This window comes from Bombina bombina, chromosome 11, assembly GCF_027579735.1.
Source record: "Bombina bombina isolate aBomBom1 chromosome 11, aBomBom1.pri, whole genome shotgun sequence".
Lineage (NCBI taxonomy): Eukaryota > Metazoa > Chordata > Amphibia > Anura > Bombinatoridae > Bombina > Bombina bombina.
In genome coordinates this window covers 127,773,982-127,794,233 of record NC_069509.1, presented here as the reverse complement: position 1 = coordinate 127,794,233, position 20,252 = coordinate 127,773,982, and the positions used below count along the sequence as shown (strand labels likewise).

At 41.7% G+C, this 20,252-nt stretch overlaps 1 protein-coding gene across 1 annotated transcript in view; it reads right to left on the bottom strand.

Moving 5' to 3' along the window:
- IFT140 (intraflagellar transport 140) overlaps positions 1-20,252 on the bottom strand; it is a 519,705-nt gene that overhangs the window by 86,298 nt on the left and 413,155 nt on the right. The window contains exons 19-20 of the mRNA XM_053694547.1: positions 13,767-13,957; positions 6,792-6,887 (exon numbers count right to left, since the gene is read on the bottom strand). Of these exons, the coding sequence (XP_053550522.1) occupies positions 6,792-6,887; positions 13,767-13,957 (287 nt within the window). The remainder of the gene's footprint in view (positions 1-6,791; positions 6,888-13,766; positions 13,958-20,252) is intronic.

Below are 20,252 nucleotides of genomic sequence, written 5' to 3'. Positions count from 1 at the left end.
CAGGAAGTGGCAAAGAGCACCACAGCAGAGCTGCTATATAGCTCCTCCCCTAACTCCTCCCCCCAGTCATTCGACCAAAGGTATAGGAAGAGAAAGGGAAAGAACCAAAAGGGTGCAGAGGTGACTGAAGTTTAAAGAAAAAATAAATCCTGTCTCAAAATGACAGGGCGGGCCATGGACTCGGTATATCGTAAAAGAAATTAATTTATCAGGTAAGCATAAATTTCCTTTTCTTTTACAAGATATACCGAGTCCACGGATTTCATCCATTACTTGTGGGATACCAATACCAAAGCTTTAGGACAAGGATGAAAGGGAGGGACAAGACAGGAACCTAAACGGAAGGCACCACTGCTTGAAGCATCTTTCTCCCAAAAATAGCTTAAGAAGAAGCAAAAGTATCAAATTTATAAAATTTGGAAAAAGTATGAAGGGGGGACCAAGTCGCAGCCTTACAAATCTGTTCAACAGAAGCCTCGTTCTTAAAAGCCCAAGTGGAAGCCACAGCTCTAGTGGAATGAGCCGTAATCCTTTCAGGGGGCTGCTGTCCAGCAGTCTAGTATGCCAGGCGGATAATGCTTCTCAGCCAAAAAGAGAGAGAGGTAGCCGTAGCTTTTTGACCTCTACGCTTCCCAGAATAAACAACAAATAGGGAAGATGTCTGACGGAAATCCTTGGTCGCTTGCAAATAGAATTTTAAAGAGCGAACCACATCCAAATTATGCAACAAACGTTCCTTCTTAGAGGAAGGATTAGGACACAAGGAAGGAACCACAATTTCCTGATTAATATTCTTAATTGAAACAACCTTAGGAAGGAATCCAGGTTTAGTACGCAAAACCACCTTATCAGAATGGAATATAAGATAAGGGGAATCACATTGCAATGCAGAAAGCTCAGAAACTCTTTGAGCCGAAGAAATAGCTACTAAAAACAAAACTTTCCAAGATAACAGTTTAATATCTATGGAATGCATGGGTTCAAACGGAACCCCTTGAAGAACATTAAGAACTATATTCAAACTCCATGGCGGAGCAATTGTTTTGAACACAGGCTTGATTCTGATTAAAGCCTGACAAAATGCCTGAACATCTGGGACATCTGCCAGACGCTTGTGAAGCAAAATTGACAAAGCAGAAATTTGTCCCTTCAAGGAACTAGCTGATAAACCCTTCTCCAATCCTTCTTGGAGAAAAGACAAAATCCTAGGAATCCTAACCTTGCTCCATGAGTAACCCTTGGATTCACACCAATAAAGATATTTACGCCATATCTTATGGTAAATTTTTCTAGTGACCGGCTTGCGAGCCTGAATAAGGGTATCAATGACCGGCTCAGAGAAACCCAGCTTAGCTAAAATCAAGCGTTCAATCTCCAAGCAGTCAGTTGCAGAGAAGTGAGATTAGGATGTTGGAAAGGACCTTGAATGAGAAGGTCCTTTCTCAATGGCAGTCTCCATGGTGGAAGAGACGACATGTCCACTAGATCTGCATACCAGGTCCTGCGTGGCTTCGCAGGGCTATTAGAATTACTGAAGCCCTCTCCTGTTTGATTCTGGCAATCACCCGAGGAAGGAGAGGAAAAGGTGGAAACACATAAGCCAGGTTGAACGACCAAGGTACTGCTAGAGCATCTATCAGTACAGCCTGGGGATCCCATGACCTGGACCCATAACTTGGAAGCTTGGCATTCTGTCGAGATGCCATCAGATCCAATTCCGGTGTGCCCAATTGATGAGTCAAAGTTGCAAACACCTCCGGGTGGAGTTCCCACTCCCCCGGATGAAAAGTCTGACGACTTAGAAAATCCGCTTCCCAGTTTTCTACTCCTGGGATATAGATCGCAGACAGATGGCAAGAGTGAGCCTCCGCCCATCGAATTATCTTTGATACTTCTATCATCGTTAGAGAACTCCTTGTTCCCCCCTGATGATTGATATACGCCACAGTCGTGATGTTGTCCGACTGGAATCTTATGAACTTGGCCGAGGCCAACTGAGGCCACGCTAGCAGCGTGTTGAATATCGCTCTCAGTTCTAGAATATTAATTGGTAATTGAGACTCCGCCTGAGTCCACACACCCTGAGACTTCAGGGAATTCCAGACTGCACCCCAGCCCAGAAGACTGGCGTCCGTCGTTACTATTACCCAAGAGGGCCTGCGGAAACACATCCCTTGGGACAGATTGTCCTGCGACAACCACCACTGAAGAGAGTCTCTGGTCTCTTGGTCCAATTTGTCTGAGGAGATAAGTTTGCATAATACCCATTCCACTGACTGAGCATGCACAGTTGTAGTGGTCTGAGATGAAAGCGAGCAAACGGGATGATATCCATTGCCGCTACCATGAGCCCGATGACTTCCATACACTGAGCCACTGATGGCCGATGAATGGACTGCAGAGCCCTGCAAGCAATTAGAATCTTTGATTTTCTGACTTCTGTCAGAAATATTTTCATGTTCGCTGAGTCTATCAGAGTTCCCAGGAATGGAACTCTTGTCTGTGGAACTAGTGAACTTTTCCCTACATTCACTTTCCAACCGTGAGTTCTCAGAAAAGACCGCACGATGTCTGTGTGAGATTTGGACAGATGATAAGTTGACGCCTGGATCAAGATATCGTCCAGATAAGGCGCCACCGCTATGCCTCGCGGCCTGAGAACCGCTAGAAGAGATCCTAGAACCTTTGTGAAGATCCTGGGAGCCGTGGCCAACCCGAAGGGAAGGGCCACAAACTGATAATGTCTGTCCTGAAATGCAAATCGCAGGAACTGATGATGGTCCTTGTGGATAGGGATGTGAAGATACGCATCCTTCAGGTCCACCGTGGTCATGTATTGACCCTCCTGGATCATAGGCAGAATGGTCTCCATCTTGAACGATGGGACTCTGAGAAACTTGTTTAGACACTTGAGATCTAAAATCGGTCTGAAGGTTCCCTCTTTTTTGGGAACCATGAATAGGTTTGAATAGAACCCCTGCCCTTGTTCCCGATCTGGAACTGGGCAAATTACACCCATGGTGTAGAGATCTTTTACACAGCGGTCTACAGACAATCGTGAAAGATGAAATCTTCCTCTTGGGGGGAAGTCCTTGAATTCCAACTGATACCCCTGGGTCACAATTTCCTATGCCCAGGGATCCTGTACATCCCTTGCCCAAGCCTGAGCAAAGAAAGATAGTCTGCCCCCTACTAGATCCGGTCCCGGATCGGGGGCTGCCCCTTCATGCTGTCTTGGTAGCAGCAGCGGGCTTTTTGACTTGTTTACCTTTATTCCAGGCCTGGTTAGGTCTCCAGACCACCTTGGACTGCGCAAAGTTCCCTTCCTGCTTAGTGGAAGAAGAGGAAGCAGAGGATGTTCCTTTAAAATTTCAAAAGGAACGAAAATTATTCTGTTTACTCCTCATCTTGAGGGGCTTGTCCTGAGGTAGGGTGTGACCCTTACCTCCAGTAATGTCAGAGATTATTTCCTTCAGTTCAGGCCCGAATAGGGTCTTACCCTTGAAGGGAATAGTCAAAAGCTTAGATTTAGATGATACGTCAGCCGACCATGATTTTAGCCATAACGCTCTACGCGCTACAATGGCAAAGCCTGCATTTTTCGCTGTAATTTAGCAAGTTGAAAAGCATCAGTCATAAAAGAATTTGCTAGTTTAAGAGCCTTAATTCTGTCTAAGATGTCCTCTAAAGGTGTCTCAACCTTCAGAGACTCTTCCAGGGCGTCAAACCAAAAGGCAGCTGCAGTAGTTACTGGAACCATGCAAGCTATAGGCTGTAATAGAAAACCCTGGTGAACAAACATTTTCTTTAGAAGACCCTCCAATTTTTTATCCATAGGGTCTTTAAACGCACAACTGTCCTCAATGGGTATAGTTGTACGTTTAGCTAAAGTAGAAATAGCTCCCTCCACCTTGGGAATTAATTGCCAAAAATCCCGCATGGAGTCAGATATGGGAAACATTTTATTAAAATTAGGAGGGGGAGAAAACGGTATACCTGGTCTATCCCATTCCTTCTTAACAATTTCCGAAAATTCTCTTAGGAACCGGAAAAACATCTGTGTAAGTAGGTACTTCCAAATATTTGTCCATTTTACACAATTTTTCTGGAGGAATCGTGATCGGGTCACAATCATCCAGAGTCGCCAGAACCTCCCTGAGCAATAAGCGGAGGTGTTCTAATTTAAATTGAAAGGACACGAAGTCTGAATCTGTCTGAGGTACCAAATTTCCTGACTCTGAAATTTCTCCCTCAGACATGAAATCCCTAACCCCCAAATCAGAGCATTGGGAGTTAACATCGGAAATAGCCACTAAGGCGTCAGAGGGTTCAGTATTTGCATTAATATCTGACCTATGGCGTTTACCCTGCAAACCTGGCAGTTTAGACAATACCTCTGTAAGGGTAGTAGTCATGACTGCGGCCATATCTTGCAAAGTAAAAGAAGTAGACGCACTAGAATTACTTGGCGTCGCTTGCGTGGGCGTTAAAGGTTGTGACACTTGGGGAGAATTAAATGGCATATCCTGATTCTCTGCAGAATCTTCCTGAGGCCCACTTTCTTTATTTAAAATGTGATCCTTACAGTTTAAGGCCCTTTCAGTACAAGAAAGGCACAATGTAAGAGGGGGTTCCACCATGGCTTCTAAACACATAGAACACTGACTTCCCATGTCAGACATGTTGTACAGACTAGTAATAACAGCACAAGTCTTTCCCAATCTTTATTATATGTGAAAAACAATTCAGCACAAAAACGGTTACTGCTCCTTTAAGAGTAAAAAGTGTACACTGTTTTTGCAAGTCATTAAAACGATAATCAAAAAGAACAATTTTGTTGTTTTTAGAGCCTAATGTGCCATCAGATGTTGCACCACAAGCAAAAGGAGAGTTAAATTATAATTTCAGAAAATTAGGCAGGAAAAAAACGATCTGCAGACAATTTTTTACTTAATGACTTCTGCACCTCGCCACAGCTCTGCTGTGGCGCCTACCTGCCCCCAAGACCTGTCAAAACGATCCGGTCCCACTCCAAAGTACAGCCTCACAGTCTGGTTCCAACCGGAGCTAATGGCTGCTACCTCTCCAGAAAACTAACTGCGCACTGAAGCGCGAAATTAGGCCCCGCCCATCATGTCTGATGAGCCAAAACTAGAGCAAAACGCATGGGAAGCGTTTTTCAAATAACATATGTACACACTGCTTCATTTTGCAATAAAAATGACATGTGAACCCCACATAAAATATTAAACACAGCCTCAATAAACCCCATAATCGTCTACTATAGGTTTCCTAGGCTGCCCCAGTGTCTAACCACATAGCCCATAAGCATCCCATGTTATTTAGAATGGGATAATAATACACAAGTTACCACAGTACCACCCTGTAATAAGGAATACTGCTTACCCTTGCCCCGTATGGGGAATATGTCAGCCAAGTTCTGATATATCATGTCTCCTCAGAATGTAAATGACTGCACATACCTTGAAATTGCTTGCAGCAATAAATCGTTCCCCCATACTGAAGACTTCTCCTGTACTTCCTCAGCAACACTTGTGAGAATGAACATCGATCTTAGTTACTACTGCTAAGATCATCAGACTCAAGGCATGATTCTTCTTCCATATCATGCCAGAGTAAAAACAGTACACACCGGTACCATTTAAAATAAAAAATTCTTGATTGAAGAAAAACTAAACTATCTTTTTATCACCACATAAACTTTACCCTTCCTATTGCTATGCATAGGCAAAGAGAATGACTGGGGGGAGGGGTTAGGGGAGGAGCTATATAGCAGCTCTGCTGTGGTGCTCTTTGCCACTTCCTGTTAGCAGGAGGAATATATCCCACAAGTAATGGATGAAATCCGTGGATATCTTGTAAAAGAAAACTGTCAGAATGCACTGACATAAGAGGCGGCCTTCAAGGGTTTAGAAATTAGCACATGAGCCTACTTAGGTTTAGCTTTCAACAAATAATACCAAAAGAACAAAGCAAATTTGAATCATGAAAGTTTAACATTTTTATTACAATTTCAGTTAAAGGGACAGTTTATTCCAGCATTTTTATTGTTTAAAAATTTAGATAATCCCTTTATTACCCAATCACAAATTTTGCATAACCCACACGGTTATATTAAAGGGACAGTCTACACCTTACTCATCTTAAAGTCTTACTTTAGATTAAGCTGCAAATATCCTCCTGCACCCTTTCAATATCATGCAGACTGTCCCTTTAACCACTATGCAGGGGTTAATCATATATACTTACAGTGTTGGTATTTTTTTTTTTACTGTTACTGCTGCATGATATAGAAAGGGGTGCAGGAGGCTATTTGCCGCTTAATCTAAAGTAAGACTTTAAGCTGACTAAGGTGTAGACTGTCCCTTTAATATACTTGTTATCTGTGATTACCTTGTATCTAAGCCTCTGCAGACTGTCTGCTTATTTTAGTTCTTTTGACAGACTTGCATTTTAGCCAATCAGTGCCCTCTCATAAGTAAAGCCACGGGCGTGAACACAATATTATCTATATGGCACACATGAACTAATGCCGCTGTGAAAAACTGTCAAATTCATTCAGATAAGATGTAGCCTTCAAGGACTTAGAAATTAGCATATAAGCATACCTAGCGAACAAAGCAAATTTGATAATAAAAGTAAATTGGAAAGTTGTTTAAAATCACATGCCCTATTTGAATCATAAAAGTTTAATGCCGTCTAGACTGTCCCTTTAACAAGATTATAAGTCAGATTAGAATGGAACTTGAGGGTATTTTATGTTCACTTACTTGCTGTTCTTCTTGCGTATGTAGCTCTCCAAAGCCGGAGGGTCCTTTTGCAGCATCCTTGGAACCTCAGAATTGTGAGTGCCAGATTTCTCATAGCTAAATAAATCAAGTAAAATAATGAATTGCTTAGTTAGTATATCTTATATGACTCACAGTGTCCCAAAACATAAGTGTTCCTAATAATGTGAACAGGAGAAATACTTCTAGTTACTCCTTCAACTAAATGTTTTTTTTCTACAAACCATCAATATAGATACTGAGTATCAGACAGATCACCTGCTATGGAGGTAATGGTACCTACTAATTTATAATTATGTTTGGGGCTTAGACATTACATATTAGTTTTATACATACCTAAAAACAGGAGCATCAACGGTAGGGTTGCCACCTTTAGTTCAGGCTAAACACGAACACTCTTACACCGTGCACAGCATAGCAAAATTGTTTTTGCAGGGTACACACTATGTATAATAGCACATAAACACAAACTTGCACATTGATATTTACATTCACACACACTAACAAACACTCACACACACTAACAAACACTCACACACACTAACAAACACAAACACACTTACACACACTAACAAACACACACACACTCTTACAAACACTAACAAACACACACACTCTTACACACACTAACAAACACACTCTTACACACACTAACACACACACACACTAACAAACACTAACACTCACACACACACTAACAAACACACACTAACAAACACTCACACACACACTCTTACACACACTAACAAACACACACACACACTCTTACACACTCACAAACACACTCTTACACACACTAACAAACACACACACACTCTTACACACACTAACAAACACTCACACACTCTTACACACTCACAAACACACTCTTACACACACTAACAAACACACACACACTCTTACACACACTAACAAACACTCACACACACTCTTACACACGATAATACTCACACACACACTAACAAACACTCACACACATGCTTACACACACTAACACACACATGCTTACACACACGCATACTCTCTCTCTCTCACACACACACAAAGACACTCACACATGCCTACACACACAGACACTAAAGACACTAAAGCTCTCACACACTAACACACACTCTTTCACACTCACAAAGACACACACACAAAGACACACACATGAAAGAGATAAATAACTGTAGGCATGTGCAGTATGTTGCAAATGCACAATGCCACCTTTTTGTCTGTGGATGTTTCCCACCAAACCATGCAAATGTCCGGGCCTGATTCAGCTTCAAACCCGGAGATTTGCATGTGTGGGCCTGACTCTGCTTCAAACCTGGACACACGAATAGTATGGCAATCCTAACCAGCGACTGTAATCTCAACACACAAAGAATGTATATAGAAAATAATTACGCAATTAAATATGGTATAAATATGGGATAATATGAAAGGAAAAAAGGATATAAGGGATATAATCCTTAAAAAAACAAAACAAAAACACAGTTAATACAAATTTCCTGCTGCTAGACCAAACATTTGAAGGACTGGCAGTAAATCATATAAACACTCAAAAATACGGTTTAAAAAAATTATCTTTTTTGTGCTGTTGCTGGCTTGTAACAGTATCACTAAATACTTCTTTATTTAAGTTTAAGATGCTGTCCAGCTGCTCCTCTGCTGCCCTGAAGATGTTCACCATAGCAAATAAAAGGTTAACATATTCCTGAATTTAAAGACCCCTTCAACTAATATTTTTTTTTCATGTCAAGCGATTTGCCCAAAACCAATTTTTGGTCTTTGCATCTATTCTATTATCGCATTTGTAACGCGTCCGTCGCTGTCACCAGTTGCAAACGCATCCTCAAAGGAATGTTGGCAGCGCGAGGCAGCCAAAAAAATCCACCTGCCTGCCATTTTCGGAATCCACTGGGATGCAGCGAAGGCAAACGGAGCATTACCACAAAAAAAATCGGAGAAATCGGAGAAAGAACCTTACTAAGACCTCCATCTGATCGTTATCATAGATAACGGAAGCGAAGGAGTTACAGACAACAGTTCATCAGAGACCATTATCGGCACATCATAGCGGGACATTTCTAAGGAACCGGAGATAATCCTGGCACACCTCCACAGTGCACTGTGAGTATTCAACACGGAACAGCAACTAACACCTAAACTCAGGTTAGATTGTTTGGGCTAATTGGCCGAAGATTACCTTTGCTCAAAAACCATTACATATATTGATTGATGTTGTATTACACGTCTTTTGTATTAATATTGAATTCAGCTGTAATCACATGCTAAACGTACTTAACCATTTATATAAACAACACAATTTGATGAACATTTGGATACAGTTTGACCATCTGAAGATTTGTTGTATCTGATATAAAGTATCAGAACGCCATTGACTTTACACGCCTATTAGTAAAGGTTATATTCATTCGAAGAAAGCTTTATATTTATTATCCAGAAAGGCTTCATATCCACTTTTCTATCATTCAGGATATCAATTATTTTTTAAGTGGTTTTAAATGTTAAAACCTGTGTCATATTTGTTATTAGATATTTTATGGGTTACACCCGCACTTTGTATATAATAAATATTTAACATATTTTATGCTTATACCATAGATTTTTGCATTATTATATTTTATATCTACTTCGTTTCAATGTGTATTCTCAATTCACTGTTTTTTATGCATTTGCGGTAGAATCATTAGTTCATTTATTTGATATTTATATAATATATACCAGGTGTTCACACACCTTAACTATTACTGGGAAGCAGCATCCTTTTTGTGCCACCTATAGATTTTTGTTTTATTTATTCTCTGACTGTTTTTTGGGAAAGAACGTTATTCTAGGTGTGCAGTATTCCCATCTGCCTAGGACATATATTTAACAACGTTTTTACCCCCTAAATTAACCCCATTACATAAATTAAAATAATCCTAAAATACAATTAAAATAAAAAACCTAACATTACTTTAAAAATAATCCGCTAGATTTAGAGTTCTGCGGTAGCCGTCAAAAGCAGCGTTAAGGGGTCCTAACGCTGCTTTTGGCCGCCCGCTGGTATTTAGAGTCAGCCAGGAAAGGGTCTAACGCTCACTTTCAAGCCGCGACTTTTCCATACCGCAGATCCCCTTACGCCAATTGCGTATCCTATCTTTTCAATGGGATCTTCCTAACGCCGGTATTTAGAGTCTTGACTGAAGTGAGCAGTAGACCCTCTACCGACAAGACTCCAGCCGCAGAAAAAAGTCAGTAGTTAAGAGCTTTCTGGGCTAACGCCGGTTTATAAAGCTCTTAACTACTGTGCTCTAAAGTACACTAACACCCATAAACTACCTATGTACCCCTAAACCGAGGCCCCCCCAAATCGCTGCCACTATAATAAATATTTTTAACCCTTAATCTGCCGACCGCACACCACCGCCACCTACATTATCCCTATGAACCCCTAATCTGCTGCCCCTAACATCGCCGACACCTACATAATATTTATTAACCCCTAATCTGCCCCCCCCACGTCGCCGCTACCTACCTACACTTATTAACCCCTAATCTGCCGACCGGACCTCGCCGCTACTCTAATAAATGTATTAACCCCTAAACCGCCGCACTCCCGCCTCGCAAACCCTATAATAAATAGTATTAACCCTTAATCTGCCGACCGGACCTCGCCGCTACTATAATAAATGTATTAACCCCTAAAGCTAAGTCTAACCCTAACCCTAACACCCCCCTAAGTTAAATATAATTTTAATCTAACTAAATAAATTAAATATTATTACTAAAGTATTCCTATTTAAAGCTAAATACTTACCTGTAAAATAAACCCTAATATAGCTACAATATAACGAATAATTTATATTGTAGCTATTTTAGGGTTTATTTTTATTTTACAGGCAACTTTGTATTTATTTTAACTAGGTACAATAGCTATTAAATCGTTATTAACTATTTAATAGCTACCTAGTTAAAATAATTACCAAATTACCTGTAAAATAAATCCTAACCTAAGTTACAATTAAACCTAACACTACACTATCAATAAATTAATTAAATAAATTAACTACAAGTACCTACAATGAAATACAATTAAATAAACTAAACTAAATTACAAAAAACAAACACTAAATTACAAAAAAAAAAAGATTACAAGAATTTTAAGCTAATTACACCTACTCTAAGCCCCCTAATAAAATAACAAAGCCCCCCAAAATAATAAAGGTCCCTACCCTATTCTAAATTAAAAAGTAACCAGCTCTTTTACTAGCCCTTAAAAGGGCTTTTTGCGGGGCATGCCCCAAAGTAATCAGCTCTTTTGCCTGTAAAAAAAAACACAATACCACCCCCCAACATTACAACCCACCACCCACATACCCCTACTCTAACCCAAACCCCCCTTAAATAAACCTAACACTACCCCCCTGAAGATCTCCCTACCTTGAGTCGTCTTCACCCAGCCGGGCACCGATGGACCAAAAGAGGACATCCGGAGCGGCAGAAGTCTTCATCCTATCCGGGCAGAAGAGGACATCTGGACCGGCAGACATCTTCATCCAAGCGGCATCTTCTATCTTCATCCATCCGAAGCGGAGCGGAGCCATCTTCTTCCAGCCGACGCGGATCCATCCTTCTTCACCGACGCCTACTCGCTGAATGAAGGTTCCTTTAAGGGACGTCATCCAAGATGGCGTCCCTCGAATTCCGATTGGCTGATAGGATTCTATCAGCCAATCGGAATTGAGGTAGGAAAAATCTGATTGGCTGATTGAATCAGCCAATCAGATTCAAGTTCAATTGGATTGGCTGATCCAATCAGCCAATCAGATTGAGCTCGCATTCTATTGGCTGATCGGAACTCTAAATCTAGGTGAAAGTAAACTAAGTTTAAACTAATCTAAAATTACAGAAAATAAAAAGTCTTACATTACACAAAATAATAAACCACATTAGCCAAAATAAAAAAAATTAACCTAATCCCTATTAAAATAAAAAAGCCCCAGAAAATAAAAACACCCCCTAATCTAAGAATAAACTACCAATAGCCCTAAAAATGGCTTTTTGTAGGGCATTGCCCCAAAGAAATCAGCTCTTTAACATAAAAAATAAAGTCCCCCCTAACAGTAAACCCCCCCACCCACCAAACCACCCAAAATAAGATAAACTAACACTAAAAAAACCTAAATTACCCTTTGCCCCTAAAGGGGCATTTGTATGGGCATTGCCCTTAAAAGGGCATTCAGCTCTTTTACTGCCCTGAAGAGGGCATTCAGCTCTTTTACAGCGCCCAAATCCCTAATCTTAAAAATATAAAAAAAAAACTAACACTAAGCCCCAAATAGGTACACACGGTTCCTGAAGTCCAGCGAAGAAGGTCTTCTTCCAGGCGGGGCCATCATCTTCTATCCTCATCTACAGCGAAGGCGGCGCAGAGTGGAGGTGTGGAGCGGTATTCCCAGATGTGGTGATCCTCGGCGGCGTGGAGGCTCCTCTTCATGCGATGGTTCGCCACACACTGAAGATTAAATGCAAGGTACCCAATATTTTTAGGGGTATCGTGCATTCCTATTAGCTGATATTTTAAAATCAGCCAATAGGATGAGAGCTAATGAAATCTTATTGGCTGATTTGAACAGCCAATAGGATTTCAGTAGCTCTAATCCTATTGGCTGATTTCAAAATTTCAGCAAATAGGAATGCAAGGTACCCCAAATTGATTGTGGTACCTTGCATTCAATCCTCAGTCTACGACGGACATTGGATTAAGTGGAGCTTCCATGCCGCCAATGACCGCCTCCGCCGCCAATGACAGCCACCGAGGACTGCCGCTGAGAATCCAGGCATCGAGAACACAGCTCTGCACCTCCGCTCCGCGCCGCCTTCACTCCAGGTAGAAGATGATGGATCCGTCTGGAAGAAGACCTTCTCCGCCGGACTTCATGAACAGTGAGTACCTATTTGGGGCTTAGGTTTAGGCTTTTTTATCTTAATTTTTGGGGTGTTTTTTTTTTAGATTAGGGGTTTTATTTGGGCTTGAAAAAGATCTGATTGCCATTTTAAGGGCAGTAAAAGAGTTGAATGCCCTTTTAAGGGCAATGCCCATACAAATGCCCCTTTAGGGGCAATGGGTAGTTTAGTTTTTTAAGTGCCAGTTTTTTTTATTTTGGGGGGTTTGGTGGGTGGGCTTTTTACTGTTAGGGGGGATTTAGTATTTTTTAGAGGTAAAAGAGCTGTTTAACTTAGGGCAATGCCCTATACAAAAGGCCCTTTTAAGGGCTATTGGTAGTTTAGTATTAGATTAGGGGGTGTTTTTATTTTGGGGGATTTTTTATTTTTATAGGGGTATTAGTTTAGGTTAAAAAAAAATATTTTGTATACCTTTGTTTATTTTTTTCTGTAATTTTTTTTTGTTTTTTTGTAACTTTAGCTTGAGGGGTTGTAGTTTTTAAACATAGACTGCCCTCTAAGCAGGCTTATCCCCTAGTGTTTATATATTCACAAAATAGTGCCCAAACAACAGTAAGATACAATTTTCCAAGAAAGCAATATGGTCTTATCCATATATATCTTTGGATATTTACAAGGGTTGGCAAGCTTGAATTTGTGCCCGATTTATGCATGACTGGATCTTTCCCAACACTATAGATGATAATCTGTATTGCTTTCTCCAATCCCTTATCCTTTACTTTGCTCCTTCCACATCCAGGGTTCCTACCCACCAGGGTCCCTTTCTTTTGGCCTACTACAATATGATTTCCTTCTTTCTCCAAAACATATCCAACCAATCTTTTATGACACCTTAGCAGTCATTTCAAGAGTTACATTTGTAGACAGCCAATCAAGACATGACAATGTTAGTCCTCCTGCTAGATACTATTCCAAGATAATTTAGCACCAGACTCAATGACATACCTGATTTATTAATAATTATTTTTTTTATTATTAATCATTCTTTTTGCTTACTAATTTATAGAGAGGTCACGCTCCCCCATAAACTCCAGGTGTTTGGCATAGTTGTAGAAAGTGGTGCGCAGGTTAATTCGGTCATGGTTCTCTGCTGTTTCGATGGCCTCTTGCCACCTTCCTGAAGCCTGGTAAAACTTATTTAGCAGATCATAACGTTTGCAGCTTTTGTACAGTTGCTCAGCATCTTCCTACAATACAATACACAAAACATAATTTATGTAAGAACTTACCTGATAAATTCATTTATTTCATATTGGCAAGAGTCCATGAGCTAGTGACGTATGGGATATACATTCCTACCAGGAGGGGCAAAGTTTCCCAAACCTCAAAATGCCTATAAATACACCCCTCACCACACCCACAAATCAGTTTAACGAATAGCCAAGAAGTGGGGTGATAAGAAAAAAGTGCGAAAGCATAAAAAATAAGGAATTGGAATAATTGTGCTTTATACAAAAAAATCATAACCACCACAAAAAAGGGTGGGCCTCATGGACTCTTGCTAATATGAAAGAAATGAATTTATCAGGTAAGTTCTTACATAAATTATGTTTTCTTTCATGTAATTAGCAAGAGTCCATGAGCTAGTGACGTATGGGATAATAAATACCCAAGATGTGGAACTTCCACGAAAGAGTCACTAGAGAGGGAGGGATAAAATAAAGACAGCCAATTCCGCTGAAAAAATAATCCACACCCCAAAATAAAGTTTTAATCTTATAATGAAAAAAACTGAAATTATAAGCAGAAGAATCAAACTGAAACAGCTGCCTGAAGTACTTTTCTACCAAAAACTGCTTCAGAAGACGAAAACACATCAAAATGGTAGAATTTAGTAAAAGTATGCAAAGAAGACCAAGTGGCTGCTTTGCAAATCTGATCAACCGATGCTTCATTCCTAAACGCCCAGGAAGTAGAAACTGACCTAGTAGAATGAGCTGTAATCCTTTGAGGCGGAGTTTTACCCGACTCGACATAAGCATGATGAATCAAAGATTTTAACCAAGATGCCAAAGAAATGGCAGAGGCCTTCTGACCTTTCCTGGAACCGGAAAAGATAACAAATAGACTAGAAGTCTTTCGGAAATCTTTAGTAGCTTCAACATAATATTTCAAAGCTCTAACTACATCCAAAGAATGCAACGATCTTTCTTTAGAATTCTTAGGATTAGGACACAATGAAGGAACCACAATTTCTCTACTAATGTTGTTAGAGTTCACAACTTTAGGTAAAAATTGAAATGAAGTCCGCAACACCGCCTTATCCTGATGGAAAATCAGAAAAGGAGATTCACAAGAAAGCGCAGATAACTCTGAAACTCTTCTAGTAGAAGAGATGGCCAAAAGGAACAGAACTTTCCAAGAAAGTAATTTAATGTCCAGAGAATGCATAGGTTCAAACGGAGGAGCTTGTAAAGCCCCCAGAACCAAATTCAAACTCCAAGGAGGAGAGATTGACTTAATGACAGGTTTTATACGAACCAAAGCCTGTACAAAACAATGAATATCAGGAAGATTAGCAATCTTTCTGTGAAACAACACAGAAAGAGCAGAAATTTGTCCTTTCAAAGAACTTGCAGACAAACCTTTATCCAGACCATCCTGAAGAAATTGTAAAATTCTAGGAATTCTAAAAGAATGCCAGGAAAATTGATGAGAAGAGCACCAAGAAATGTAAGTCTTCCAGACTCGATAATATATTGTTACGGTACCAACAGTGTACCAAGGGTTAATACCAGGGAACAACGTCCTGCATAGGGAATCAGCAATTCACAAACCAGCCAGTTTTCAGGTTTAAACAGAATATATGCTTTATTTGAAGGCAGCACACAGATTTATACACCCTGGCTTCAGGTTACAAAGGGCATTGGTTTAACAGTAAAGCAAACATATGAACAATGCATCAAACAATTGTCTATTCACAGGTAAAACAGATTAACATATTAAGTTAATTAACTAGGGAAGAACGTTTACTCAGACAATCTGATGTTGGGCAGTCTAGTTAACATAATCACACAATGACACAATCAGTTTACCCAGACAGACTCCTGAGACACAATCAGATCTTAAACATACATAGAATACATCTTATTACAGAATATAGGAACAGTTCTTATTAGCTATAAAGTCTTTTATGCCCACTTTGCTTATAGAGTCACAATTGCTCCCACAAGGGGCACTCACACCCTGTACCCATCCTGTATTTATGGATACAGGGTGACATAGACATAAGACAGAGGTATGAAAGTACATGGGGTGTCCAGCATATAAAATTCCATATTTCCATGCAGTCTCTGGGTATCCTTAAGCCCATGTACCTCCAGCCCAAAGAATGTTCCATAACAGGCCCTCCAATGTACAGTGGCGAGATTGGTTTTGTCACATCTCTCCCCTTTTCCAAACAGACTAACAGGGTATCTGACCTCCTGCCGGTCAGTGCCCTGGTTAGTCCAGCAACCCACCCATAAAACACAATTAGTAGTACAGCCCACCCACAATAAATGGTTACTACACCTGAGTACGGGGAAAACTTGTCCATGTCCAGGTGCCTCACCACAGCTGTGTGGGGGACTGGTACGCTGAATTGGTGGGTTGCGAGGTGGGCAGAGACCAGCTGTACTCTGCCCGGGTGCCAGCACTACCATGGAAGTAGCCTGGTGGGAGCCTGGTTGCTGGAGGGGAAGACCGACTGTCTCCCCTTCGGATACATAGCTGTGCTGCTGGAGGGGGAGACCAATCGTCTCCCCTTTGGCTAAACAGCCGTGTTGCTGGGGGACAGGACCATCAAACTCCTCTCCCTCTGGTTTGTCATGCTCGGCTGTCCAGGGTATATACTGTGGCATATACCACCAGAGCGCCTGGTAGGCATGTCAGTTTGCTGGGACAATCCATCTGTATTCCCGTTATGAGAGAGAATTCCTGTCCATACAAACAAGGGTTCAAATTCCTCAGTGCCCAGACCAGGGCCAAACAGTCCTTCAAAATCCCATCAGCTTCTTTACGAGTTTTCTGTACCTGCTCTTTATAGGTATCCACAATCCCTTCATACTGACATAGGGTGCCCTTGAGTTGCTGCACCTCACTATGAGCCAGCGTCAGCTTCTCCTCCAGTGTCACTAAGTTTGTCTTTAATGTTTCATGTTCCACTCTCAAGCTGGTGTTTTCTGCAGTTTGTCGGTGCAGCTTGTCTAGCAGAGATTCCTGTTCTAAACGTGCTTTTTCCTCTGCGCTCCTCTTCTCCTTCATCAGCGCATTGTAACGGGACCTCCACATATCAATAGCGGATAGAGATTTACTGAGCTCAGCGTCCTGGGGCTTAGCAGCAGGTGGGTCAGTCTCTGCTGCACGGATCTGGGCACAGGTAGTCACAGAGTTAACATCAGCGGGACCCATAGGAGCGTAGGCAGAAACAAGGGGGGCCAAGTCATTTCCAAGAAGAACATCAGCAGGTAAGTCCTTCTTGACCCCCACATTCACAGGTCTAGCGCCCACTCCCCAATCCAAATGTACCCTGGCAACAGGTAGGCTGAACACATCGCCCCCTGCTACCCTCACAGCCACAGTGTCTCCAGTGTACTGTTTCTCAGACACCAAGTTCTTTTGAAGCAAGGTCATGGTAGCACCAGTATCCCGTAGACCACTGACCTTCTTCCCATTCACTTTAACCAGTTGCCGGTTATTCCGGTGGGCAGCTTGCACAAGGTCTGCCTCATGTAGGATGCTCCAGCATTCTTGCGCCTCTACGTAGTGGGCCGCTTCCTGCAGGGTGGAGGGTTTACGGTCCCGAACCCACTCTCGAACTCCTGCGGGTAATTTGTCGAAGCAATGTTCCAACAGGAATAGCTGCAGCACCTCTTCCCCAGATATGGCTTGGCACCCCGCTATCCAGTGAGCTGCTGTGCGGTGCACCTTACATGCCCACTCAAGGTAGGAATCTCCAGCTAATTTAACAGTGTCTCTGAACCGTCTCCGGTATGCCTCCGGTGTAACCGCATACCTGGAGAGCAGAGCCTCTTTTACAGTATTATAATCCCTGACTTCCTCATCTGGAATGGCCCGAAAAGCCTCTCTGGCCCGGCCGGATAATTTTCCAGATAATATCGTGACCCAGTCCTCTGCGGGTACCTTGTGTAGTGCACATTGCCTCTCAAAATCCGCAAGGTACCCATCAATCTCTCCTTCTGTTTCCAGGAAGTTTTTAAAAGCTGCAAAATTTACTTTTCTCTTTTCCATCTTAGTCAGTATTGTAATAATCCCCCTCTTCCTGAGGTTACTGGCTTGTGTAGTTGCTCTTCTGGGCGATAAGGTTCATTCCGTCGCTGCCACCAATGTTACGGTACCAACAGTGTACCAAGGGTTAATACCAGGGAACAACGTCCTGCATAGGGAATCAGCAATTCACAAACCAGCCAGTTTTCAGGTTTAAACAGAATATATGCTTTATTTGAAGGCAGCACACAGATTTATACACCCTGGCTTCAGGTTACAAAGGGCATTGGTTTAACAGTAAAGCAAACATATGAACAATGCATCAAACAATTGTCTATTCACAGGTAAAACAGATTAACATATTAAGTTAATTAACTAGGGAAGAACGTTTACTCAGACAATCTGATGTTGGGCAGTCTAGTTAACATAATCACACAATGACACAATCAGTTTACCCAGACAGACTCCTGAGACACAATCAGATCTTAAACATACATAGAATACATCTTATTACAGAATATAGGAACAGTTCTTATTAGCTATAAAGTCTTTTATGCCCACTTTGCTTATAGAGTCACAATTGCTCCCACAAGGGGCACTCACACCCTGTACCCATCCTGTATTTATGGATACAGGGTGACATAGACATAAGACAGAGGTATGAAAGTACATGGGGTGTCCAGCATATAAAATTCCATATTTCCATGCAGTCTCTGGGTATCCTTAAGCCCATGTACCTCCAGCCCAAAGAATGTTCCATAACAGGCCCTCCAATGTACAGTGGCGAGATTGGTTTTGTCACATATATCTTCCTAGACACAGAGAAACCTCTATGACTGAGAATCAAGCGTTCAATCTCCATACCTTCAAATTTAATGATTTGAGATCCTGATGGAAAAAAGGACCTTGAGATAGAAGGTCTGGTCTTAACGGAAGAGTCCAAGGTTGGCAAGTAGCCATCCGAACAAGATCCGCATACCAAAACCTGAGAGGCCATGCTGGAGCCACCAGCAGAACAAACGAACGCTCTTTTAGAATCTTGGAGATCACTCTTGGAAGAAGAACCAGAGGCGGAAAGATATAGGCAGGATGATACTTCCAAGGAAGTGACAATGCATCCACTGCCTCCGCCTGAGGATCCCTGGATCTGGACAGATACCTGGGAAGTTTCTTGTTTAGATGAGAAGCCATCAGATCTATTTCTGGAAGACCCCAGATTTGAACAATCTGAAGAAACACCTCTGGGTGAAGAGACCTTTCGCCCGGATGTAACGTCTGGCGACTGAGATAATCCAATTGTCTACACCTGGGATGTGAACCGCAGAAATTAGACAGGAGCTGGATTCCGCCCAAGCAAGTATCCGAGATACTTCTTTCATAGCCAGAGGACTGTGAGTCCCCCCTTGATGATTGACATATGCCACGGTTGTGACATTGTCCGTCTGAAAACAAATGAACGATTCTCTCTTCAGAAGAGGCCACGACTGAAGAGCTCTGAAAATCGCACAGAGTTCCAAAATGTTGATGGGTAATCTCGCCTCCTGAGATTCCCAAACCCCCTGCGCTGTCAGAGACCCCCATACAGCTCCCCAATCTGTCAGACTCGCATCTGTTGAGATCACAGTCCAGGTTGGAAGAACAAAAGAAGCCCCTTGAACTAAACGATGGTGGTCTGTCCACCACGTCAGAGAGTGTCGAACAATCGGATTTAAAGATATTAACTGTGATATCTTTGTATAATCCCTGCACCACTGGTTCAGCATACAAAGCTGAAGAGGTCGCATGTGAAAACGAGCAAAGGGGATCGCGTCCGATGCAGCAGTCATAAGACCTAGAATTTCCATGCATAAGGCTACCGAAGGGAATGATTGAGACTGAAGGTTTCGACAAGCTGAAACCAATTTCAGACGTCTCTTGTCCGTCAGAGACAAAGTCATGGACACTGAATCTATTTGGAAACCTAAAAAGGTTACCCTTGTCTGAGGAATCAATGAACTCTTTGGTAAATTGATCCTCCAACCATGTTCTTGAAGAAATGACACAAGTTGATTCGTATGAAATTCTGCTAAATGTGAAGACTGAGCAAGTACCAAGATATCGTCCAAATAAGGAAATACCACAATACCCTGTTCTCTGATTACAGATAGCAGGGCACCGAGAACCTTTGAAAAAATCCTTGGAGCTGTTGCTAGGCCGAACGGCAGAGCCACAAATTGGTAATGCTTGTCTAGAAAAGAGAATCTCAGAAACTGATAGTGATCTGGATGAATCGGA